Genomic DNA, 26,138 nt, shown 5'->3' with positions numbered 1-26,138 from the left:
CCTACTGCACACCTGTCCTCGCTCTCTCTCTCCCCCTCCTCCCTCCACCTGCTGCACACCTGAGTGCAATCTATTCACTGTCAATAAACCTCATCATGGCATCCTTGTATGTTTGGGTCTCCATTCTTTCTGAGCCTTTTTGGATTGAATTATTCTTGTGTTAAGGAGGCGGTAACACTCAAAGTCCTTTGACTGCTCTTGTATGATGTGACTCGACAGGAGTTAGAAAAGAAAATAAGCTTACTGGAGACAAAAGAGGAATAATACATATGAGACTTTAATTTACTCTATGAAGTAGAAAAAGAAAAGAAAACAAATCCATTATGACCTAAAAGGATGAAAAAGAGTATTTCTTTGACTATACTACAGAAAGATTTTTATTTAGCAGTATTGTTTTTGAAGTGTCTGAGTCCCTTAGCTTTCTTTTATCATTTTTGGGGGACATTTATTAAAACATTGATATTAACCCATGATTACCTATCTGTATTGTTACACTTAAAAGAAAAACATCCAGTGATTCTGTTTGAGGTGAGAACAGATGTTGTTATTGATCGGTGTAAAGTTTAAAATCCATTTTCAATCAACCTGTACCTGTAAATCTACTGTCTCTGGTCATACATGAGCATCTGGCAGGACTTGCATCAATTTCCATAGTATGGGCTTTAATCACAACAGACTATGTAGGTTTACAGAACAGAATCAATAATCACTCCCTTATTCTAGGTCCCAAACATATGCACATACAGGCCTCAGTTACACCCTCCAGTGTCCGGTATTGGAACTACAGTTCACTGCAGAAGCTGCTTCTTACCTCCTCTGTGCAGCATCAGGCAATAAAAGCAGATGTCCAACACAGAATGTATTAAAGTGACATAGAGAGGATCAGACCGAGTCTTAGCTTTTCTATGGCTAATTGTCCTTCTTCAAGGACTCCAGCAAGCCTTTTATCCTCTCACTGGCCGGCTCTCGTCTCCTCTTCTTGCCACTTCTAACCGCTGCAATCTGGGAGGGCATGAGGAGGGTAGCGAGTCCCCAAGGTGTGGCAGTGTTTCCGTCTGTACTGACCCCTGGTGTCCTGGTTTCACTCTGTTGGAGCAGCCAGGAGCTCTCCTGACACAAAGCTATGAAGCGTTCTAGCTGCACGGCATTGACGTTCTTGCTGACGTTCAGAGAGGTTTCGAAAGGGTTCTGGATGTGCAGCGGGGCAACCTCCGGCTTGTTCTGCTCTTTGCCCTGCAGACAAGAAAAAGGGGACAACGCTGACAGATGAAAACACATTCTTGAGTAACAGAAGCAGCCGTGAGGCCTGTATGTACAGTACATGGTCCATCTATCTTGTTGGTCATGGTTTTAGCACTTTGCAGCTGTGTTTGGGTCACTTATGGCTGACTGAAACCCTGCTCTGCGTGCCAACAGATGGGAGAAGGATTGACTTTGACATGGTCTGGAAGGGTTATTGACTGGAGTGGCAAAACGTGAGAATAAATCATGAAGTGGAACAAAATAATGACAGGAAAGTGCCGAACTGGTATTAAAGCCTGTTATGCATGCCGAACATATTATCAACGGAAGCATATATGATCCGTGCCTCTGTTTGGCCTTCAAATAAACCACTAATATGTGGGTCACAGAGAAGTCAAGAACCTTCCAGGGTGCTTTGCATGCCGTGTCCTGCCTTAGGCCTGACAGTAAAGGGGCAGGAGTGATAAAGGGATGGGGATGTGGGGGACAGAAGATGGCAACATAAAGCCATCAGTCAAAGGAAGGGAGTGAACCAGAGAATTGTTGCACGGTAAAGCAGATTTATGGCTGTTGCTCCTCTGGTGAAAGCCTATAGGTATGGGTCACGGCCAGCGTCTACCTGCAGGCTTCCAATGCTGTGTCAAACCTGATATTAGTCTCATATATTAGACTGCAGGGGCCTTCTTTCCCACAGGCATCAATTCATTATCCTCCGAGCTCTGGCCTGTGCCATCAGAGCGTGAACACCTACTTTATCAAGTTAATTTCCAGGGGTAAAAGGAACAGCTGATGAATAGGATGTTGTTAAATGTTGCAAATTTTAAAAGTAGCTTAATTGACTATCTTGTACTTATACAGAGGACACATTAGCTCCCAAGTGTCCCTCTGAGATAACCTTGGAGTCACATTATGACTTGGAAACAGTTCTCAGCACTTTGGTTTGAACTTGAACCGCATTGTATTCATAAAAACTCAAGAGTCGCACCTTAGAAGAGGGTTCATTTACTTGTAAAACAGCGGCAAAAATGACAGAGCTGATTATTTCTAATGTCAAGGGTTTCACTGACAAAATTAATAAATGAATTAGCAAATGAAAATGGATGAATGGCTAACAAAAACTTCAAAAACATATTTTTATTAGCCTCTCTCTTTATAACTACTTTCAGTTTTGGATTTCTATTATTTTATTTGTGTGCTTATTTTTCCCACTTTTACTTCTGCGTTCTATATTTATTCATCTTTATCTTTCCACACATTTTATTGACTTATTTAGAAGAAGTGAATCATCCTTACTTTTTCTGACTTGTTTTCTCATTCTTTTTCGAGACGTATATTTCTTATGGAAGTCCTATGACTTCATAGACAGTCGGTGTAAATAGAATAAATATGTGTTTGTTTACACTAAGCCTGATGGAGCTCTTAATTGGGATCCCAGCTCAAGGGCGCCATGCTCTGTGTGGCCGACATCAATCACACATGACAAGGACAGCTGTCGTGTGTGTGTGTGTGTGGGAAGACGCCATGCACCGAGCCCTGCCTTTATTACCAACACATTTCTCTGCTGGAGCTCAGCTCTGAAGCTGGGAGTGAAAAACTTGAAAGGATGCTGAACTGGGTTTCCTCTAGTGTTGATGCTCTTTCTGGAAAGATTTTTTTTCTTCTTTTTGTTCTAGTTTCTCAGTGATGCAACGGTTTAATTTCCAAATCAGATTAGAAGCCATCCAAGAAGCACGATGTCCTAAGGGATGGATGGATCATTTTGTCAGCAGAGTGTGACTGGAACTGGATTTTCAAGGCTTTTACTAACTGATAAAGATTTTGGAGAACTACAGAATCAAGTTTATGGCCAATATTCACTTTTTGGAAACATAAAACATTGTTCTCAGGATACACAATTTTGCTGCTTTAAAAGGAGCAATATGTGAACTTTAAAATTGGTACTACAGTCCAAATTGAAAACATTGGAGAGAGCTGTCTCCCCGCGCCCCCTCCTCCTTAGACTTGATGTGCACGCAGGTTGCAATGATGCAGACACTGATGCTTCAGTGTTCAACAGGCGCTGCGTCAGTCTTGAAACCTTTCTGCATCAAACAAAACACATCTCCAACATTTATCCAAGTTTTACCACGTTTCTGGTTGTGGTGCTTAATAGAAAAAATGCAGAAGTTTTTTAGGTCGGGTAGAATCACTTCTATCTGAACCAGTTCTCTTGCCCACTTCCATCGCTGCAACACCTGTTGGTTTGTCGTTTGCCTGGCGAACAGACAGACGTCTACCATGTGGGGGTGCCTTAAAACCACCTCCCTTCTCTGTTCTTCACAATTACAAAACATTCAGGACAAGAATCCAAATTCCTGAGGACATACTGGCTGCTGCATTGTTGACAGAGAAGCCAGCACTTCAACATAGCATGTTTCCTAAATGTCTGATGACGCAGTAAGGTCATTTAATCATTTAATTCTGTAGATATCTTATGTCAGATTGCTCCTTTAAAGAATGGTTAGTGCTCCTGGTGGACAAACAAAAAAACGGATAACTATTTCAAAGTTATAATGTAAAAAAAAAATCTCCTTTCTACATCTATTAAAAAAGTCTTCATTAATATAATATAGATCCTGGCTCGTTGATGCTTCAGCTTATAAGAGAGGATGATATTAAAGTTTCAGACAGCAGTTAGTGTCCAGCGTCAAGGCCCACAAGAAGAAGACTAAAGAAGTGGAGTATAACTGGCTTCATCTTTCTGTTAGATGTCAAATGTGGCGGAAAATCCACCTGCATTTGGTGCTTGTGTCTATTAATTTCGGACCCTGCTTGCACTATATACTTTTTTTCCAAGTGGATGGTTGGTAGCCAATCACTTCTGGCCTTCTTCAATTAAATATAATAAGGGATTTGCCGTATTCTACAGAAACTAAAAACTTTTATAGTCTGCAGTGTGCCGAGTTCATGCATGATGCACTTGAGATATGTTAACATATTCCTATGACGAAGGAGAAGTTGTTGACTTTTTGTTGGCATCCATTCACATGGTGGTGATCATGGATTACAAAAAAGGTCACAAGTGAAGTGACACTCGATATCCTCATCTAAGTGAAACTCATTGTAAAGTAAAAGGTTGCAGCAGATTCAGGTTATTAATATGCTTTTAAATTGATGCACTGTTACAACTAAAAGATGTCATAAAGTTCTCAACCATCCAAAAAACTTAAGTGAATTATTACAGCTTGGCTAATCATCTACAGGGTCATTATGATACATACCTTTCTGACATTTATGGACTTCTGGCTGAATGAGAATGTGGAGTAGAACTCGAAGAACTCGCACAGCAGTTTCTCTGAGACACAGCAAGTTAGAAAGTCGAGTTAGCCGCTGACAGAAACAGTGATATCAATCAAACTGAATTGTAGCCCTGCAGCCCTGATTCCCGCTCTCTTGCTCACCCAGTGTCTCTGTGTTGCTCAGGGGCCGGATCTTGCTGAAGTCGCTGACAAACGTGCAGTCGTTCCCTTCAATCACGCTCTTGTCTTCGGGACCTTGTGGGAGGAGAAGCGGGGATACAAGGTAAAAGAGTGGCGTAACAGGTCTATGATGGCCATAAACAACACACAGATGGATGGCGGCGGTACTTTCATGGAGAGGAAACAGACCAGACGGAAGGGGGAGAGGAGGAGCAAGTGCATGTACATGTGTGTGTATGTGGTCGGGGTGGGGGCATCATGTCTTCGCTTGGTTTAAGACTCCAGCAATGCCCTTGTTAGCGGCCTTCCTTTACCCCGATGACGCTGGCTTGTGTCTGTGTGTTTTACTCCACTGTCTAAATAGATGCCTGTGGTGGGTTAGCTCGTGTGTCCAGAGGAGGTGGGTCATCGACCTTCCCGGAGTGATGGGCCTTTTATTGTCCTGTAAGCACTCTGTGTGATAGAGTCTGCGCTAAACTCGGGCCGAGACGGGGGGAGGTGGAGGGACGGGGAAGGGGATGGGGTGGGGGTAGATTGCTTTTGGAAGGCAATTATCAGGAAGCCAAGGTGACAGAGAGAGAGAGAGAAGGAGATGGAGGAGCTGCAGTGGACTCGCAGGCAGACTGGTGGTTCACATTCAAGACAGATTTATCCTTGGTTATACGAAGGTGAGACATGCGCTTAAGTCAACAGAGCCTAAATGGATGCACTGAAATAGTTAAAAATAACAACAACTGCAGACACATTACCCCCCCCCACCCCTTAGGTTGGTACCAAGGCCTACTGGCTTGCTCTGGCTTCACTTTGATTTATAGCTCATTCATACATTCATAGTCATGTTATTTAAATGTTTACATCAGGAGAGGAAAGGAAAAAGGACTGTACAACATCATTTTTCAACACTGAATTTGGTTAGTTCTACCTTAGTCATTCAGAAAACATCAGATAACCCTTAAAAATAGAACTAATGTTACACATGATACATGGAATCGGCTTCACAATTGTGATTAGAGGTCAAAAGGTTTACACTGCTTTGTTTAAAGTTCTCAGTCTTAGAGGAGCAATATTTCATTCTGACACCTGGTGTTTAAAACGGGTACTGCAGTCCAAATACAACTCATTAGAGAGAGCTGTCTCATGCTGCACCCTCCTCCTGAATCGAAGTGCACGTAGGTCGCCATGTCGTGGACACTGAAGCTTCAGTGTTTATCCAGCTCTGCATCGGTCTTGAAACTGTTCTGGGTTCTAACCTCTCTCCATTTTTCAAAAACACCTCCAATATTTATCCTAGTTTTACCGCATTTCTGCTCGTGGAGCTTATTAGAAAAATGTTGATGTTTTTTAGGTCGGTTAGAATCAGTTCTATCTGAACCAGTTTGCTTGCCTGCTTCCATCACTGAAACACCTGTTGGTTTGCAGAGGGGCGTCCAAAATGACAGTGCGTGGGTTCCTTAGTCAAAACCAAAACAAAACATTCAGGACCGAATCTAAACTAGATATCTCCCATATTGCTATTTTATTATCTTGACTTGTCTTTGTCTGAGGTTTAAATAGGGTGAATATCTAAGTTTGTGACACCTCATACTTCAACCAAATGTCATCTTTCACTATTTACTGACATTTTATGGACCCCAAGAGTTATTGTTATTGTGGCTCTCCACGGTTTCATTCACAGAAAACTGTTAAGCATAAAGTTACTTTTGAAGCCAAAGGAAATTGTGATTGGCTGTCAGGTCAGTGAGCTCCTTTTTTTAAATTAACATGTAACATACATTTACTTACAAAACTGTATTATATTAAACTCATCACCTTCAGGCTTTTTGAATTAACTGACAAATCCAGTCGATTATTCCTGCAGTATTGGGATTGTCCAGGCGGACTTTGTTGATACCTCAATAAGTTGAATGCATGGTGAGAAATACAATTTAGAAGTGATATTATGTGTGTGTCTAATTGTCAGTAGATATCACAATGGAAGAAAAAAATGCATGTGTTGTCCTGGACCTCCACAGTATGGCATTTAAAGATGCAGAAAAATGATCAATAGGTGAAAGGGGAGAGAAAGGTATGGGTGGTGGTACCTGCTAGGGCCCTGAGGTGGTCCAGGGTGGGGATGATTGGAGGGCTCCTCTTCTGCAGGAAGAACAGCACCATAAATGTGAGGGAGAAGTTGGTGATCCAGGCTCCAGGGATGCTGCTGGTGATGGCGTGAGTTCGGGCCCAGCAGCGCACGGTGAACACCAGAGAGCGAACCCGAGGGTCCAGCTCCCCGTACAGGTAGAGCAGCTCTGTGCTCTTAATCGCCACCCTGTGGAGAACATGCAGTATTACTTGTCTACTGTGCTGCAGGTTTTTAAGGGAATTTTTGGAGGCTCAACATTAAGTATAAGCAGAACACTTTACTGGGTGAAAAAACATTCAAAAAAACCGATGTATGCATTTCTGAACTTAATCTATTATCTAGAAAAAACTGGAAAGAAAACCAGTTCCCTGCTCAATGAGGAAACTACTCTTACTGGGAAAAACCCCACTTAGCAGCCAGTTGGTCGTAAAAACTATCTTAGAAATGTTGTGGTGGCTGCTGTCCCCACAGTCTTCAAAGGTGTTAAAAAAGAAATGACTCATGACTTTCCTTCTTTAAAAAAAAGTGTTAACTTCTTACTGCACACACTTGTTTTGGTGCTGATTTCTATCACCCACTCTTCATACTTCCTTTCTTGCTTACATACGCACTTTTCTTAACACTTCTGCCTGCTCTCACTCGTCTTTTATACTCATGTCCTTATGAAAATGCACACGACCTATCTGTAATATCTTTGTCTTCCTTGGTGCATATTAAGATCTCTTAATGCTTATCTTAATGCACAAACCTCCTCTGGTGCTCGATTCATGTTATATTTCAACCAAAGCACAGCACAGACGTTGCATTTAGACCACATGAGACTGTTTTAAAAAAGGTGGAAAAGGGTTAGAATATGTTCTCTTTAAATATGTAATCATGTTTGAATATTACATTTTAATTGTTCTGTAGATTGAGTGAGCATTTTTGGGGGAGGGAGTTATCTTGAAATCCGACGACATGGGCTCAAGTTAATTTTTAATGATCAGAAAACCAAATGAGGTTGTTTCTTTTCTCTTGTTCGTTTCCAATCCCCAGGTCAAACGAAATGTGAAACTGAATTGGGAGTCATTAAAAAGGTGTCATCATATATTATTTAGGGATTTTTATGGATTACACGTGTTCTCACAAAGAAGTTGAAAATGACTTCCTTAGTTGTAGTTTCTTAAGCACATTTCAAGTATGTTAGACCAGGGGATTGGAAATGAACCCAAGAATAAAATCACTGATTTGGTTTTCAATGATCATCATTGAGAATTCACTTGAGCCCACGTAGTGCACTTTGCTCTCACACCAAATCTGTTTTTAGGTTCTGATCATCGTAAAAAAAGTTTGCAGGCTGACAATCATTTCATCTTTAGACTTCTTAAATTCTAAATGTTTTGTGTAAAAAAACGCCTTGTTAGGAACGGACACTATCTCCTGAAATGATGATCCATATACACGTTTTGTTTGGATTTTACACAAGGTGTAAAAGGCTTTTACTTTGACTTGCTCCTTGGAATTTTTCTTTTAGTCGTTTAGTCCCCTTACAGGAATTCAAAAGCCCAGTTCATGCAACTGAGAAATGACATGTCATCCATTGAGCTGGATTACATATTGACCACTTGTGTGTTAAGTCTGACTTGACTGTGTGATGTGGGTGGTTTTTGTTTGAACTATAACTGGTGTGCAAACTTTGCCGAGTCTTCCTCAGAAAAGAGATGTCCATCTCAAGGGGATTCCTAGTTCAATCAAAGTTAAAAAAAAATCTGAAAGATAAGTTTCTGTTGCATTGTGGGATTTATTCTTTACCCGTCTTGCTGAACGGCTGTTATCCAACATGCTGCCTTAGAAACTGTTATAAACTTTAAAGCAATAAAAAATTTGAATTAAAGATAGCCTATTTGGATAAACTCTTCACAGCCTCCTGAGTATGGGAAATAAAATGGTGTGCCTTGAAATTGAAAGGTCAGTGAAACTCAACACCCATTGATACCACCACTAGAGAGCAGCCTTCAGCGTGTCACACAGAGCTGTTATGAATTTTCTTTTACACACACATCAGAGGTAGAAAAGTGCAGCGTGTCAAAGATCTCTCAGCACGATTGGAGAAAAGTCCCCCTTGCATCCATCCGCAGTAGGCAGCTCAACTCTTATTTCCTTCGAAACTGCTGTGTGGTTTTCTGTACGTTAGCAGGTGTGTGCTGGAGTTATACCATCGATGTGGGGACGAAAGAGAAGAAGTGAAACACACAAAAGACCCCCCTTTTTTGGCCCTCCTGTTCAGTTTCACTTTGGCAGGCAACTGAACCATCACCACACTTCCTGCCAGTCAAGTTTCTGTTTGGGGCTTTTGCAACGCCAGTGTGGCCAGAACAACATTCAGAACAGGAAAGTCAGTTTCTGTGAAGCAAGAGGCTCCATGACCAACTGGAACTGACATTTCCACTACATGAAACTAACCCATGCTGTTAATGTCTGCAGGTTGAATACCTGTTGTTGGCTGTGAGGTCACACTGAAAACCAGAGGGCTGGTGGGAGAAGCGGACCAGGGGACATCTTGCATTGAGAATCTTCTGCACCCCGACACATCCAGGTCCAAACCGGTCAACGCACTCCCCGATAACAGACAAAATGCTCTTAGTCACATCCCGTTCGGAGTTCTCACTCTTCATCTGATACTCCATGAACAGACCGGCTTTTGGCTGCAACACAGAGTTTAGAGATGTCACATGATCCTAAATGTATGGTATCAAACATACCAAAGTACATCAGAATTTGTGTATTGTGACGATAAAGTTCTCATGATAGAGCAAAAAGGCATTGCAAGTAGCACTGATCATATCATATCATATGACAAATGAGAAAAAAACATCAATTTACGACTTTTTCTACATTAAACTTATTACTGTGTAACGAAACAGCACAAACTACCCTGGTGGGACTTTACTGTATTTTTTTATACATAACATCAGGGTTGTTAACCTTTGCCACTCTGGAAACAGCTCCAAAGTGGTACAAAGCCGACCACATGCACATGATTCATCTTCAGTTACTCTGCACATCAGAAATGTCTACAGTTCAAGATGCCGTCAAATGTCTTATTTTTACCGACCAGCGATCAAAAACCAATCGATGTTCAGTTTGCTTGTAATGCTTGAAATGTGACTACAATCCTACAGATGACTGACTTTATGTCACACGTCTACAACGATTCTATTCCCCTGCTATTTAACATCAGGGAGAAAAAACATGGTTTATCAAACAAGTCTTTATCAGCAGTATTGTTCAATATGTATTCCTGTGGCATCTTTATTGGACCATTAAAACCGTGTTTACTATCATTATCTGTTTCGATATAATCTATGGTTTCTCTACAGGTAGAGTTTTCGATTTAGAAAATGTTTTATATCTGCCTCAATTTTATTTGAATGTGTGAAGTGAATGCCACCACACTAAAATGAAGTGGACGGTTACCATGGTTGAACACACATTCCTTTAAGCAAAATATTATGAAAATGACACTCTGCTCATCTAGTTCATGTCACCTTAACAACATACAGTCATGGAGGGATGTCAGGCTACAGTAGGCTTCAATAGGATGCAGCAAAGATCATCTGTGGCATCTCTAAAAACCTGCTTCTCACTTTTTTGTCTTCAGTTTCACCCTGCAGTGCTCTGCACCCACTGTGGCCAGTATCAGCAGCTGGTATCTGTTCAGTTGCTTGCAACAGTAGAGATGTGTTTTATTTTGTCTGAATTCCAATCAGTATTTAGTATTTAAGTGCCTTAAACCTTGAGGCAGATGGCCTTTTGCAAGACATGATGTACATTAACTGTTCAATTAAGCAACTAAGTGAACTGATGAGATAAGTAAGATCACAACTGCTGCTTCTACATTTATTATTGCTGCTACTATTTCAATATGGATATGTATATATCATTTTTAGACATGTATACTGCTGCTACTGTGTACAGTGTATTTGTATATAACTTGTGTTTTTATATCTGTGTGCTGTTCTATCCTTTGGTGCGAATGGTGGAATCTGAATTTCCCTGAGGGAACCTTCCCAAGAGATTAATAAAGTAACTCTCTATCTATCTATCTATCTATCTATCTATCTCTCTGATAATGTTCTGTCTGGCAGTATTAAGAAAATCGTCTTAGCTGGTAAATTTGGTATTAAAAAATCTAATTTTATTCAGACTACTACAATTCACTTAGCAGACGCTTTTATCCAAAGCGACTACTAGAAATAGACACCTTAAAACCCCCTTTAATACCATTTTTGCTTTTCTCCCACTGATGCCATCAAGGTCCAGGATCATGTCCAGGTCGCAGCCCAGCTTTCCATAGCCATTCACGGATGAGCCAAACGGCTTGATGCTGCATTCTGGGAAATAAGCAGCAGCAATGTCCTTAAGTAGAGAGCACACGAGGAAACGCAGTCTGATGTTCTCCTCTGTTAGCTGATAAGCTTCTGTCAGGGCGGTTACCTGTTGGTCTATCTGAGGGGAAATGAAGAGACAGGTTAACACGCTTGTTGAGGCATACATTTGCATTACACTTTAAGACATCTACTGAAATAGATTTGTCTTTACTGCCGAATCCAAGTCACCTAATTAGTCCTTCAATTTAAACTTAATACAGAGTAGCAAACCACTTACACTTTCCTCTCTGGACAGTCTCTCTATCAGCGTGTTGATGGGAACAGTGGTTTGTGGTTGGCACAGCTGTCTGTGGGCTGAGTCAGCGGAGCCTATGTTCCTCAGTGACAGAAGTCTTGATTTAAAAGGCACCATGCATTCATGGCTAAAACTGGGAAAGGCTGTATCCTCTAGTAATGAGGAAACACTTTCCTGGTTGGTGTACTCTATGACAGCATACATTCCCTGTATAAAAACATCAAAACACACAGTTTAAAATCAACCTGAATCCTTTAATAACTGACAAGTCTGTTTCATGTACATCTTAAAACATGTAGGGAAATAAAGCATGTTCTTTCACTTACATAGCTTTCATAAAAGAAGTATTTCTGGATATCTCCATATTTGGATAAATACTTGACAAACTTTTTCTCATTGGTTTTGGAGAGGCAGCTGATAAGAACAGATCTCTCTGCCTGTTCTTGTCTCTTCGCCTGCACAGCATACAAAGATTGAGCTCCATCCTTTACATCTGGCAACAACAATAAAAGGAGATATTAGGTGTTGAAGAAATTACGAAGACTTGACTCCATACAATAAGACTCAGTTGACTCAGATGGCTTTCGTTGATGAAAGTTTATACATCAGATGAACACTCATGAGGAGACATGATTCAACATCACACTTCTGTACTCGTGTCTTGCTCAATCACATCTGCCGAACTTCTCGAAAGGCATCGCATATATCAGTGTTTCCCCTAACATTATATTGGGGGGCGGCCCGCCAATAGGTCAAGTAAAAAAGTCGTGTTGCTGTGTCGCCGTGTCCCTACCCCCCCAACGCTGTAAACCTATAGGGGAAACACTGTATATCCTATAAGACATTATCATTATCAGGGTCATGTCACATTGACCCACCTAGACTAATCTGTGACGTCTATAACACGGGAGCAGACAATACATCTACCTAACATCTTTGCAGATATCAGGAAAGACAGTTGACACTCTCCAAGCTGTCCTTGGTGTTCTAATAACAGCTGAACTCTGTCAGGTCTGACTGACATGATGAACAGTGAATAACCCTAGTGACATCTGTACATGATAATCTAAATAACTACAGAAATTCCACGACATTAGGGATGCATCAGTTCAACATCGGTATTGTACGATATCGGCCCTGTTGACAAACATCAGCAAACAATGTGGCATGATGATTATTTGTTACTTCATACTGACATCTAGTACACCTAACTACTGATTCAGATTAGAAGTATTTTCATTGGGCAGATAAGGTCACCTGATGAAAAAACTCTGACTTGTTTTCATTGTCAAACATTAGAAAAAAGTTGGCATTGTGAGAGTGTTACAGCAAAAGAAGTCATGAAATAGGAATCAGCTAAGTAGTCATTACAAACATCAGTATCGGCCCTGATTTGCCAATCGGTGCCTCTCTAAATATATATATATATATATATATATATATATATTGATATTTTATCAAGAATATAATTCTATATTGTTCTGTTGTTATACTCATTTTGTAGGACAGCAGTTTGAAAAGTGTGGCCCAAAAGTCAAAACTTCTTACAAACACTTACATTTTGACAATAAGACAAACTTTTCGGGGAAGGCTATAATAGACTAACAAGACTCAAACTCGTCACGATGGCTGCCTTATGAACTCTATAACTCAGCATGCATATGTTTCCCACAGCGGCGTACAATAATCTAATTCAGGGATGGGCAACTTTGGTCACAGCAAGGGCCACATTCATTTAATTCTCACTGCCAGAGGGCCAAATTACAGTCATTTATGTCTCAAACTTAAATCAACATATACCAGTGATCTAATATTATTATGGACATATTTCTGGTTTTCATGATGTCATGGCAGATTTTTGTCATGTTTTTCTTCATGTTTCCAATCAATTGATATGTAAAAAATTGACCCGAGGGCCACGTTGAGGGTTGATGGGGGCCGCATGTGGCCCCCGGGCCGCCAGTTGCCCACCCCTGATCTAATTGTATGTTGAATAATTACTTATGTACATTACTTAATTTATTTATCTTCTCAGTGAACGTACAAAAGGCCGAATTTCACCGAACGCCCCATATTTATTACTTTTCAAATTCTCTATGTAAAAAGTGTTGAGATAGAGTTTAATACCAAGTGCTTCTGAAAATATAAAGATTTTATAATGAGGTTTGGACTGACGCTTTAATGCAGGCGAGACATGTATCATAGCTAGCTTGTTATACGAACCAGATTCTTCTTTACAAAGTGCTTCACCTTGCGCAACAACAGCATTGGTCCCAATATTTCTTCTAAGGAGTGTGTCGACCTTCTTTAAGCACTTCACCAGGCTGCCCCTTCCCGTCATATGTAACCTGCACACTGCAATGGAGGACGCCATTTCTGCTCCGAAAGAAACTGTAAGGCGCATGCGCACAGCTGTGTCTACGGCAGACGAGGTATACCAAAACTAGACAAATTGTTATTATTAATGTACAAAGGACAGGGGGGAAAAACTTTGTTTACTTGTTAGTAACTTGTAAGTTATTTTCCTAAGTGGGTTTTACATTCAAGCTTTACTAAAATTGGTCTCTTGAATCAGGTTGTATCCAAGAACTTCAATAAACATTTATTCAGAGATGATTTCACATGAAGCAACATTTCCCACAGGAAAACACCAGAAAGCACCCGGTGATTCTGTGGAAGGTGATGCTCTGTTTTTCAACAATTAAGCCATTTGAACTTTGTTTTTCATCTGAGCAAACAGGAGAAAGGGAAAACGAAACTTACATAGAGTAAAGCGCACACACCTGACATTAAAGCACACTCCGCCCACACGCACTTCCTCTGTTTACTTCCTTCTATACTCAGCCGACCTATAACTCGGGCAGGCAGTCGGTGCTGTACTCTCCGCCAGAGACACACAATGAAGAGACGACAGTCATGTTAAGCTTCTGAGTCAGTTATATGGTAAGTATAGGCTACAGCATGTTTTCTTACTTACAACATAACATGTGACGGTCGGATCTGCTAATCATTTGCAGAAATTGTTTGTTTGATTGTTTGCAACTTTTATTCCATCTCCCGAAATATCACTGAAATATAGGCTGTTATTTCAAGAGCCATCTTTTTTTGATTTTGTCGTTTTGAAATGTGATAAAAATAATCTTGAATCTGTAGTTTATTGGTTTGGTAGGCTTGGAAAAACCCAGTCTCAAAGTCAAATTTGGCACACACGGTGTCCATGCATTTCCTATCTGAGGTTCCATATTGCAATGACTACTAATGAGCTTTCCTTACTAACTGGTGTTTTCTAGATGTCAAGCAAGGTCTGAGCTTCCCTGGGGGGGGGCTTCCCGGCTTTACTGTGAAACTCCCTTCATTTGCTTGGAAAATATTCTGTTAGCCCCTCCCAGTCAGCTGAAACAACGTTTCATGCTTCTGAGAATTGTCACTCTGTAACCTGAACTCCAGATGAGCTGATCACTGACTGAATCTCTCGCAACTCTGATTTAAGTGGAGAAATGCTAATTAACTGACCGCTTCATGTTTCTTTTTAGAGCAAACAGCAGAAGTCACGCTTCAAGATGGATTACAAATATGATAATGGAGTAGAACTGCTTTTGGCTCATATGAACCTTGAGGATATCATCAACGCTGCAGAGAGACTGTATAAGCTTGAAGAAGTAGAGGAAGAGGAGGACGGGGGCTTATCATTTGAAGAGGAAGGTCTCTCCCAGGAGGAGATGGATGAGAATGAGGAGGTGGGGGACTCAGTTAGCTCTAGTGGTCAGCAGAAGGCCTTTGGGGTTGATGGAGTAAGTGGTGTTCGCTACGGGACAGTAGCAGACCTCTTGTCCTTCGTCAACCTGCTCTCCAACATGCAGACTGCAGCCCTGCAGGATGTGCCTGAGGAGATGGGAGTCCTGCTGAACAAGGTGAGAAGCATCTCAAAAATAATAACTGAATGTTTGTGAGCATGAAAATGAGTCTTTGTAATCTATTCAGTTTACAAAAGCAAGACACATCTTCCCTTTTTTTCTAACTGACCTTTTGTTTGCAGAAGGACATGGCTGTGAAAAAAGGCCGCTACCGGATAAACATGGACGTGCTCCTCTTTCCATGGAAATTGACCTACAAGAATTACGGCTGTGGCCTCGTGCCCAAGGGCTCATTTGGGAAAGTCCACTTGGCTCAGGACACAAGCACCAGAAAAAGAATGGCATGCAAACTGGTGAGTCCTGCTCAGCAAAGACTGGAATACAGAAGCAGCCTGTGCTGAGTTCTCGAAAGTCAAGCCTTATAGATGCCAAGTATTTCACCTGGCAAGAACTATTTGTTCTCACAGCGACTTTTCCTGTTTGCTCAGTGTGCGTTAAGAGTCAACATGACATTTTGTACGTTTTGACATTTGAGTAAAAGAGGAACAGGGCTCTTCAAAAGAAGAACCCTTGTTTTTTTTTGTGACAGTCTTACAGAAAGGGCCAAGATAAATGCAAGAATGGAAATTAAATTGGCCCATGTGAGAAGGGGCTTCGTGACGAGTGTGTTTACCGTTTCTCACATGGAAAATACTGACAAATGAGGGGGGTGAAACTTCCTACCTCTTGCTGCTGTTTTTATCAAATTGCAATGTTGACATAGTGTTCTGTACACACTGTTAACAATACACCAAGAGGGCTTACTGGAACTAGATCATGTGCTTGTTATCTTTTTTTTTAGATTTCCTGCATATCAGAGTCTCGTCATTAAACCTTCATTCAACACATGGTCCATCAGGGAAACATTATTTAAGAATTAGTTTGGGGATATATTCCTTTTTGTTCCCTTGCTTGCAGTTAGATGAAAAGATACCATTTTTCTCTGGCAAGTTTAATTTAGAATAAAGACTGAAAGCAGGAGCAACAGCCAGAGCAGCACCCAACTCAATACACAGAGGGTAGTGTTTGCCTTTCTGTTTGAGAACATATTAAACAAAAATGTAAACAAAGTTCATGGGATAGGTGAAAAAACAATCAGAAGTCCGTGGCACACTGACATTTTTTTTTTTACTATATTTCTATTGTGCACGAACAATGCGTTTCACCCTTAGCTTCTTCAGGTTCAGCACAATCACAGGGCAAACATTACACAGGTGTGTTTAATGCAAGTGGTCACATGACCAATCATCACAATAAACAGCCACAAATGGAAACACAATATATCAAGTTGCACACAGTGTAAGGAAAATAATTTTTCATAGTGCATCAACAATTGCACCTACAAATTCAAAGCATATTCACATAAAATATGTTTACAAGAGGAACAAGACAACTACTAGTTTAAATCTAGTGGTCAGTGTCTTTTCCTATGTCTACCTGAAAATGCAAAAAAGTATTGTTGAGGGCAATATTGTACCTGTCCCTCTCCGTCTTAACAGGAAGGGGGGAGTGAGAAGGGTCCTTCCTAGTGGCTTAACTCTCCCTATGAGTCCTCATTCCCTGAGAACAGAGACAGGATATAGTAATTAGCCACACAAAAAACAGCTCAAGTCCTGTGCTTCATTGAGTCCATGTGGTTCAATTGTGTTCAGTTCGTAAATCCAAAATGCCTCCCTTTTTAAAAGTTGGTTAACACTCACTCTTTCAATGCCAATGAATTGGAGGGTGGTAGCAGACCCATGGTTTTTCTCCTTATAGTGCCTAGCAATGGCATAATCCATGTTACCATTTCTGATGGCAGCCTTATGCTCTGCGATTCTTAGCTTTAAGTTTGGCTTGGTTTGGCCAACATACATCAGTGCCTTGGGATTGCAGGTAGTACTTCATGGGATAGGTGTTGAGGAGTGGTGGGCTAGAAATGTTTGTCTTGCTGACAGCCCACACTTATTTATTAAAAATTGAGTCTCAGAGGTAAAACTTGAGACTTAAGTACCGTAGGCTTACAAAGGAATTTGGTGTGTAGATAAATTGTTGGGAAAGAGACATGGCTCATCAATGATTAATACCGTACAGACAAGTCTGATAGTCAAAATTCCAAGAATTGTGCAGCCTAGGATATACAAAAAGAACCTAGAATTAAGATAAAAAGGCATTTATTTACATTTCATCATCATTTTAACAGATCTCTATGGAGAACTTCAAAGCAGCGGAGGTGGAGTTCCAGGCACGGTTCCACCATGAGAACATAGCTCAACTATACGGCGCTCTGTTCTGGGATCAGAGCGTCCACCTGTTCATGGAGGCCGGAGAGGGCGGCTCGGTCTTGGAGAAGCTGGACAGCTGTGGGCCAATGAGAGAGTTTGAGATCATCTGGGTGGCCAAGCAAGTCCTGCGGGGGCTGGAGTACCTGCACTCGAATAAAGTCATCCACCACGACATCAAACGTAAGAGCAAAATGGTGCAAGGCTTTCCACTTTCAGAGGGATTTTGAGGGTTGTGCTGCATTTCAGAAAGATAACACAAATGTGTCAGTAAGTTGTGAAATGTCACTTTTAACCCTATTTACGTCAGAGTCAAGCCACAGGGAGATGCAGCTCTTGATGAGAGAGTCAAGTGCCAAGAAGGAAAAATGTGAATCAGTCAAGATAACCACAACCAGACAGACCACAGAAATCCGACACTGAGATTCTTACACACACACACACACACACACACACACACACACACACACACACACACACACACACACACACACACACACACACACACACACACACACACACACTTAGAGATATAGTGTTCAAATTTAGCCTGGTCACACTGACACACAGTCTGGCAGCTAATTACTTAAATGACAAGAAATGCTAGTTAGAGTAGGCATGGCTCAGCTGAGGTTAGATAGGTGATAGTTTTACAGTGGTTGGACCACAGTAGCGCTGCTGGGATCAAAGCTTTTTCCCAGAGCCATGTGTCAGCCTCATGGCCTTAAGGCTGTTTGGTGTCTGGAAAATCCAGCCTTCATCTTCTCATACTCTCTCTGGGTAAATAAGAGGGTCCTGACAGGCAAGTCTCCGACGACAATGGCCAGTCTTGCCCTGTGTCACATCGCTGTGGCTAAAGTGTTTCCTGCCTGTGATCAAAATATGTAATTAAACCTTGGTGGGTTTTTAAGAGCAATGATGAGACCTTCCACAAAAGGCTTGCCCTCAAATTATCTGTCAAATGCGTTGGCTAAAAGCATGAGACATGCTGGAATCTTAGAAGGCTCCAGTGCTCTTTTCCCATTTGCTAGTTAGCTCAGTATTCCTAAATGTTACAAATGTTTACCTTGAATGCCAACCTGCACTGCAAGCACGGTGCCTCTGCAGGAAGTGTGAATCATAAAAGTCATTTCTCTGTTTGTTTTTTTTAGCCAGTAACATCGTCCTGATGTCAGACAAGGCAGTGTTGGTCGACTTTGGTCTGGCAGTGCAGATGACAGAGGATCTATACATTCCCCGAGACCTGAGAGGAACAGAGGTAAGAAAAAAAAGCTTTAGTATTATTTATATAGAACTAGTATCACCTGGGGACCTCATGTGACTCAGACATGAACTGGGCTTTTCATGTTTCCTGCTCATTTTCACTAGAAAAGCCAAGTCTGGGTTTTACAGGCTGATGTTTAACGATTTACTGACGTGATGCCAAAGCTAACACTTGCCTCATAAGTTTACAATAACTACAATTAATACCGCATAATAACATAAAAATGGTTGTGATATGTCATCTTGTTCTACCTGAAAATTCTCTCTGCACGTGTATTGAAATTAGTCTCCGGAACATGCAATTCATACAAAAGTTTATGACGGCCTGCTTCAATACTTAGTGATAAGGGGACATATAAAACACAGACAAAACACCTTTGGAAAAAAAAGGAACAACCCCAGAGCTGCAAGATATGGATTTACAGAGAAGGACTAATGTTATCAAAGGACTTTCTCAGTTTTGCAAAATAAAGTTTCAGTAAGTGCTTTAGTGGTGGAAGTTTAGCTTTACAAAATGTAAGATAACAGAAGACATTGAGAATAATACATTTACAAGAAGGTCTGTTTGCAAATGTAGATCACAGGCTGCAAATATAAGGCTAAAATGCATGTGAAAATCCAACATGTCTTCTGTTTTTGTTTGGGCTAATCAATAGAGGAGTTGATAGTGGGTGTGCTTTTACAGAAAATGGCAGCACTCTTAATGACTCAGGCTAGACTTCCTTATGGCCTGGAACACTTAAGACTTGTCAGCACTTGTCTATGTAATTTCCAAAACGATTATAGGAAGTCAATGATTGGCAAGAGTTACTGCAGAGCAGTCAGTGCACTCATTGACCTGATGCTAATAACATCCTGCTGTTGTTGTCTTAGTGCAGATGTAATCATCAGTTTTGGGATTAATTCAGAAGATTTCTCACAAGGCTTTTCTCTCATGATGTATCCGTCTAGCTTTCCCATGTACTGGCTTTTGTTTGTTTGTCAGTGTGTTAGTAGTCCTTGTACTTGCACCCTGGGCCTCTCATGGCTTTACTTGTGGAAATTCCCAGGGCAGACACCAAGCAGTAATAATAAGAGATATAGAGCTAGCCTAACACTGGGCTGCTCAGGCTTATATTTACATGGGAAAGTAGGCTGGAATTTCCAGCAGAGAGGGATGTTACTTTGTTTACTTTTCATACTCAAAGTGGCCCTGGTGCCCTTACCTTGACCGTGATACACACAGTTTTAAGTTTGTTGTAAACCCATAAAAGAGGAACTACTTCACACCTTTTCCAACAGCTCCGCCATTTTGTTGAATTCTTGTTATGTCTTTCTTTCATATAGATGCATATGAGTCCAGAGCTGGTTCTGTGTCGAGGACACAACACTAAGACGGACATCTACAGCCTGGGCACCACCATCATTCACATGCAGACTGGGAGCCCTCCGTGGGTCAGGAGATACCCACGCACCGCATACCCATCTTACCTCTACATTGTAAGCGTTTTGCATCTTTTATGAAACATGGTTGTTGATTGGTCTGTTTGTTAAGAACCTTGATCCAAAATTAAATAACTCTTAATATTACACAACACGTTTCTCTTAAATTCAAAGCCTTGCCATTTTTGATAATTGATGTTTTTAGTATAATGTCTAAACTGGTGTTGAATTTGATTGCATTGGAAGTTGCTGGAAAAAGTGGTTGTTACAAAAGGGGGAATCCCTGAATTTAAGTAGCTAACAGATGTGTATTTTATCCTGAAGGGGAGCCAGGGAGAAACTTGTTGCGGATATTGATTTTGCTTTTACACAAATCCAATAGTGCCCAAAAGTCGGTCACAGTGGTAACTGTGGCTAGAGTATAAAATTCTGTACAACTTTGGTTTACAACTTTAAATTAAAGCTATTATACCAGACTTGCATTCAGCCAGAGTATTTTGTTTTCCATGACATTGCTCCGGTCTTCCACGGTCTAGATTATCACAAGATAAAAAAGGCTTAATGTGGCTGGTAACTGTGTGTGATCTATTGCCCGTGTAGTCAGACACTACTTCTGTTTTTCAAAGGTTTCCATGACATTGGTTCTTTGCTTTGTTTCTGGTTTTGAAATGACTCTTAGCCGTCATGACTTAGACCATTACTCACTTCCTCTTGGAACTGCTGTCATGGGGAAGTAAAGTGCCCCTCTTTTACAAGCTGAGCTATGCTACTTTTGCGTGTTTCCTCTTGCTGCACCAAACCTGTATTGCTAGCCACAAATCACAATGACACTCAAAGAAGAAAACTGGGTCACAGCTGCTGGATGACTTCTACCCAGCCTGTTGTTTTTCATTATTTGGAGGCTGTTACTCTCTGCCTTTTTCTCTCGTGCTAATGTGCTTTTCCTTTTTTCTGTCCTCACAGATCCACAAGCAGGCCCCACCTTTGGAGGACATACCAGAAGACTGCAGCCTGGCAATCCGCTCCTTCCTGGAGCGAGCCCTGGAGAGGAACCCTACCCTGCGTAGCTCGGCCTCTGAACTTTTAAAGCATGAGGCCATCAACCCACCAAGGGAAGATCAACCACGCTGCTGGAGCCTGGACTCTGCCCTGGAGGAGGCAAACCACACCATGCTACGTCAACAGAGCCAGCACCCCGACACCACACAGGGTAAGGACTGAAGTGTTTTGGACAGTTTTGTTCAGGTACTCAATGAGAAACACTTATGACATTTATGACATGCTCTCTTCTCTTTTTTGCAGAATCTTCTCTGTACTCTGAAGACTCCGGTCACATAAAAAGGAAGGGCTCCTTGTACATTGACCTTGGTGCCTTGTCTGGTTACTGTAAACTCGTGACAGGGCCCCCCACCTCAGAATATGGCTAACACCGGACTGCAGCTCAATATTTGTGAAGCTGTACATTTTTTCATTTAAGTATGGCCGACACTCCACTTCTGGATGACCGGTAGAATTTTTCAGAAGGATGACCAGCTGCAGGCGACATGGCTCATCAATGGACTGAAATGTGTTTACAGGACACAAGAGACTTAAAAGGAAAGGTACTAGCTCAGTCTTGTTGCTGGAAATAGACAACACTGCAGGACAGTGGTTGAAAGAGATGCATTGTGTATCAATATGTGTTTACTGTTAGCTATTGGTTATATGTACATGCTATAATGTAGAGTGGTAGTTAATACAGTAATTAAACATGTGCTTTTTATTTCACAGATCGATGGCTTATATATATGTTAAGCATTAAAATAGTTAGGCTAACTTTAAAAGTATGGATGCACTCTGCTAACATGTATAATTTGTAGTTCTTAGGGACTTCCTCTTGTTAATTCCTATGGAATTTCAATAGTATGGTGATATGGTGAGTATGGTGTGCAAATGCAAATATATGGGGTGCTTGTGAAATCTGATTTCTATTTTGTACATCCTGTGAGATGAGGCCTGCTGTGCTGGTTTGAGCCTAATTGATGCAGCATTTATGAGATACTTATTTTAAAAGGGAAAAAAATTAACCTTTCACTGATTAGGACAACCAGTATAGAAAATATCTGAAATGCAATCCAATTGTTGCCCCCATGACTCTTCAAAGACACTGTGAATTAGCTAAATTGATACATTTTGAGTATGTTTCTGCACCTTCCTGCCTGAGTGTGCTGCAGACAGTGCTAAGAGTGTTGTAAACTGTGGCGATGACAACCTTGGAAACTATGTGATAACACCATTTCAAAATCAACCTAAGCATTTGTTGTCTTCATAATCAGTTCATAGAGGGCGCACGTGTTCACGGATACCAAAACAGGCCATAGGTTCAAATTGACTTTTTAATTCAAATAACTTTTGTGTTACTTGTGTTTTCTTCAGTACCAAAAGTTGCAAATGCCAAAGTTTGAAAGTGTGTCAGTTATTATAAATAAATGCAATAAAATGAAAATCCCATCCTGTTTGTGATTCTTTGAGAATGTCCTATCTTATCTTTTGGAAACAACGGCACACATATGACACACATATCTTTTACAAAGAGGGTCATGGCTTTCCTTGCACAACTTCTAGCTTTAAAAGCTGTGTACACAGATTTGGTATTTGATAATGAAATGACAGTCCTGACCACTTATGAGTGTTATTGGAAAGAACAGAATGAGTTTTGTCACTTCGTAAGGGGACACGGTTCTGCGGTTGAGAGTGGGTGGGGACATTAAAGTTTCCCTTTTTATTTGGCTCGGTCCCCTTTCTACAATTAAAGTCAAAAAAGAAATATGACCCGGCAGCATCAGTGCGCCCACATAGACTATCTTCTCTCACCATCTACTATGCTGATATAAGCCCACTAACACTCTCACTAGATGTTTACACAAGCTTCTTTCAGACAAGTGTAGCATTTGCTTTCCATCTTGGACCCCAGATTGGCAATGAGTGTTCTTATTTAACATAAATGAGTTTATTGGGTAAACATTACCTGTACCATATAACTTTGTGTTAGTTCAATGATTTTCTTTGGATTCTACTTCTGGAATTTTAGTTGCATTTTAAGAACAGATATTTGACTTTTATGAGAGGTGAAAAAGTAGAATCTGAAAACTTGACTGCTGCACGTCGTTTTATGTCAGCCATCCATAGTATTTTATTTGTGTGTTTAGTTGCATCGGGACAATGTATTTACCCCACATTAAGAAAAAATAGCAAAAACTAGAATGCCGTGGCTAAATACAGTCGACCTATTCTGCGATATGTCAGCAGTAAAGAGGTACATAATGGTAAAATCCCCAAACTAATGTGTAATACAAATCTTATTAGTAATCATTTTTTCTAGATTGCCACAATGAAAGCTAGATCAAACAGGTGATAAATTAGTAGTGGAGGTATTTTCCTTCCTATTGTTAAGTGTTACTCACTCATGGTATCGCATGCATATCTATAACTAGATTTGCATCAGGGAAACACAAGCGGTGTGTGAAGTGTTTTTCGGTAATCTGTTACACAGCATATGCTTCCTCTTTCCAAGAGCGTCACACGTGAGTGTGTGTGAAGCTCTGCAGTAGAGGGGCTTGCCTCAGAGTTAAATATGAAAGTAGACCCTTTTTTCTGTCATTTTTTCATGGGAAGCCAATAAGTTTAGTTTTTCTTTATTTGAATCCGGGACAGTGTATGAAAAAACATAAGTCTCAGAAGAGAAAAGATGCTTTGTACAGATTTAGCTGACTAGCTAGTTATTATCTGTTGTCCCTGGGCAGATGATGGCAACAGCAAAATACAGATCAACCAGTCATGCAGACACGCAAACAAACATTTTATAAGAGTAGAAGAACACAGTTTAAAACATTATGTACACGGTTCTTTGAGTTGTAGAAAAGTTGACAAAATGACAAATTAATGCTGACAAGACTGGTTCCTTAAAATATATTTTCTGACTTTGTGTGAGTGGAAGTGAAAGTTTCAGATGAATGCAAAAGACAAATACTGCCACCTAGCGGTCATAGTAGATACAGCTCTATTGAACATATTGTTCAGAGAAGGAACTCAACATTACAGTAATATCCTTTATGTTGATTAACAGATATAAAGAGGAACATTTGAATAAAACAAAGCCTGATTTATGGATTTAACAAGGGGTCATGTAGACGTCCTGCTAAAGATACCACTGAGAGGTTTTTCATTCTGAGCTCAGCAGATCATGGCAAGCCTGCAAAGCATGATTTAGATGTATCAGACGTGATTTTCTTTGTGTTTCTCTTTACTACGTTGCATTGTTTAGATTCAGCATGGTTGTCATCCTGCTATTTAGCATTATCCCAATCTTAAGTGTTATATGGCATTGCTTCTTTTGCTTTTCACTTCTTCACAAGATCTCCATTTCTAAAGTGTTTATTCCATTTACTGACTGTTTCTACACGCTCTTTAATGTTTCATCAAAGACACTTCCTGACTTCTCTTAAATGTGTGGATATTTGTCATTTCTGGTATGTTTATATGTTTGCTGATATACATTTATCCTACCAAGCTTGAAAAATAACAAAGGAAATTACAAGTAAAGGGGTCTAGGGGGATTCTTCTGCAGAATAAAGATGAGCAGGTAGATTTATAAAAAAAGACGTGCTTTAGATAAAGAAATAAGTGACAGTGGAAGAAGTACTGAGATCTAAAAAGCAGCCTTTAAGTAGTAATACCACAGTGCAGAAATAACTTTGAACAAGTTTAAGTCCTGCTTTGAAAGTGACCTGCATCAAAATGACCAAATGACCAAAGTCTACTTCTAAGTAGACTGGTCTCTCACGTTTATTAAAGACCACACAGTCAAGCCGTGAACTCTCAACCTTGTGACACTGGGAGATAACAATGGGTTAATCATTAATTTCACTACTTAAATTTAGTCAAATCTTTACCTTCTTCTAATGCAGAAACATTTACCTCACAACTCCAAACCATCTGTTGTTGGAGAAATTATTCTTCTGAATTTGAAACAGTCTGATGTTGTGAGCAGAGTGGGATTCAAACCTGAACAGAGAGACCCCAATAGCTTTCAAGTCCATCGCCTTAACCACTCAGCCAGAACTAGAGCAGAAGGGACAGCCAGGGTGGGGGGGAAAAGGATACAGACAGAGGGGAAGAAGAAGAGAGAACTACTTTAATAATAATAAAACAGGTCATTTTCAACACAATAGAGTCCTTTCAGTGACTTTAAACTAATAAAAAAAAGGTCAATTCAAGTTTCTTAGTAAACGATTTTGGCCTCAAGTAAAACAGATTTGAATTCTTGATGAATGTTATTGAGTGTCACACCTCTGATTTAAAAAAAAATGAATCCACTAACAGCCTATTCATGCGTTCAGGCATGTTGATTTCTGCAAAAAAAAATAGTCCAGCCCCTAATGAGGTCTCTCCTGCACTTCCACCAGTCAAACCTATAAAGGATAATAGTTAATGTATAGCTGGAAGAGAAGATGCTGGTATCAGAACATGGGTAAGCAGGGGATTATGTAATATAATGAATCTCTACAATGATGGGAGGCTAATGTCATGTAATCAACTATGAGAAAAATATGATATTCATTTCCAGGACTTTAAGATTTTACAAACAAGACATTTGATTTCTGTATCTCAAAATAACTCACGCTCAGCCACCTCTCTTAGAAAGTTTGATAAGGAAGCAGTTTGCTTAAGGACACAAGTGTTTGTAGATAACTCCCATGAATCTTCAAAAGCTGAGCGCCAAAGCTGGAGTGTAGATTTTCAGGAGGGTTTTCATGTTACAGTCTCTGAAACT

General features: G+C 40.5%; 2 protein-coding genes across 4 annotated transcripts; one reads left to right on the top strand and one right to left on the bottom strand.

Moving 5' to 3' along the window:
- Positions 1 to 255: 255 nt before the first annotated feature.
- mtpap (mitochondrial poly(A) polymerase) lies at positions 256 to 14,295 on the bottom strand. 3 transcript variants are annotated; one of them, XM_065948909.1, is made up of 9 exons: positions 14,271 to 14,295; positions 11,814 to 11,980; positions 11,470 to 11,694; positions 11,086 to 11,310; positions 9,295 to 9,506; positions 6,782 to 7,008; positions 4,683 to 4,775; positions 4,503 to 4,576; positions 256 to 1,233 (listed from the first exon to the last, which is right to left on the bottom strand). In XM_065948909.1, exons 1-9 carry the CDS (start codon positions 14,275 to 14,277, stop codon positions 910 to 912), a joined length of 1,554 nt encoding a protein of 517 aa, XP_065804981.1. In that variant the 5' UTR covers positions 14,278 to 14,295; the 3' UTR covers positions 256 to 909. The 3 variants fall into 3 exon arrangements, with proteins under 3 accessions (XP_065804981.1, XP_020494246.3, XP_065804980.1); XM_020638590.3 differs by lacking the exon at positions 14,271 to 14,295 and adding an exon at positions 13,711 to 13,938; XM_065948908.1 differs by lacking the exon at positions 14,271 to 14,295 and adding an exon at positions 13,738 to 13,894.
- map3k8 (mitogen-activated protein kinase kinase kinase 8) lies at positions 14,283 to 22,816 on the top strand. Its single transcript, XM_020638591.3, has 8 exons — positions 14,283 to 14,430; positions 15,021 to 15,398; positions 15,524 to 15,694; positions 17,563 to 17,824; positions 18,793 to 18,899; positions 20,231 to 20,383; positions 21,290 to 21,536; positions 21,629 to 22,816. The coding sequence occupies exons 1-8, from the start codon at positions 14,428 to 14,430 to the stop codon at positions 21,751 to 21,753; spliced, it is 1,446 nt and encodes a 481-aa protein (XP_020494247.2). The 5' UTR covers positions 14,283 to 14,427; the 3' UTR covers positions 21,754 to 22,816.
- The last annotated feature ends 3,322 nt before the right edge of the window (positions 22,817 to 26,138 follow it).

The sequence above is a fragment of the Labrus bergylta genome, chromosome 20 (assembly GCF_963930695.1).
Source record: "Labrus bergylta chromosome 20, fLabBer1.1, whole genome shotgun sequence".
NCBI classification, from domain to species: Eukaryota; Metazoa; Chordata; class Actinopteri; order Labriformes; family Labridae; genus Labrus; species Labrus bergylta.
The sequence above is the reverse complement of the archived record's forward strand: the minus strand, read 5'-3'. Positions and strand labels throughout refer to the sequence as shown.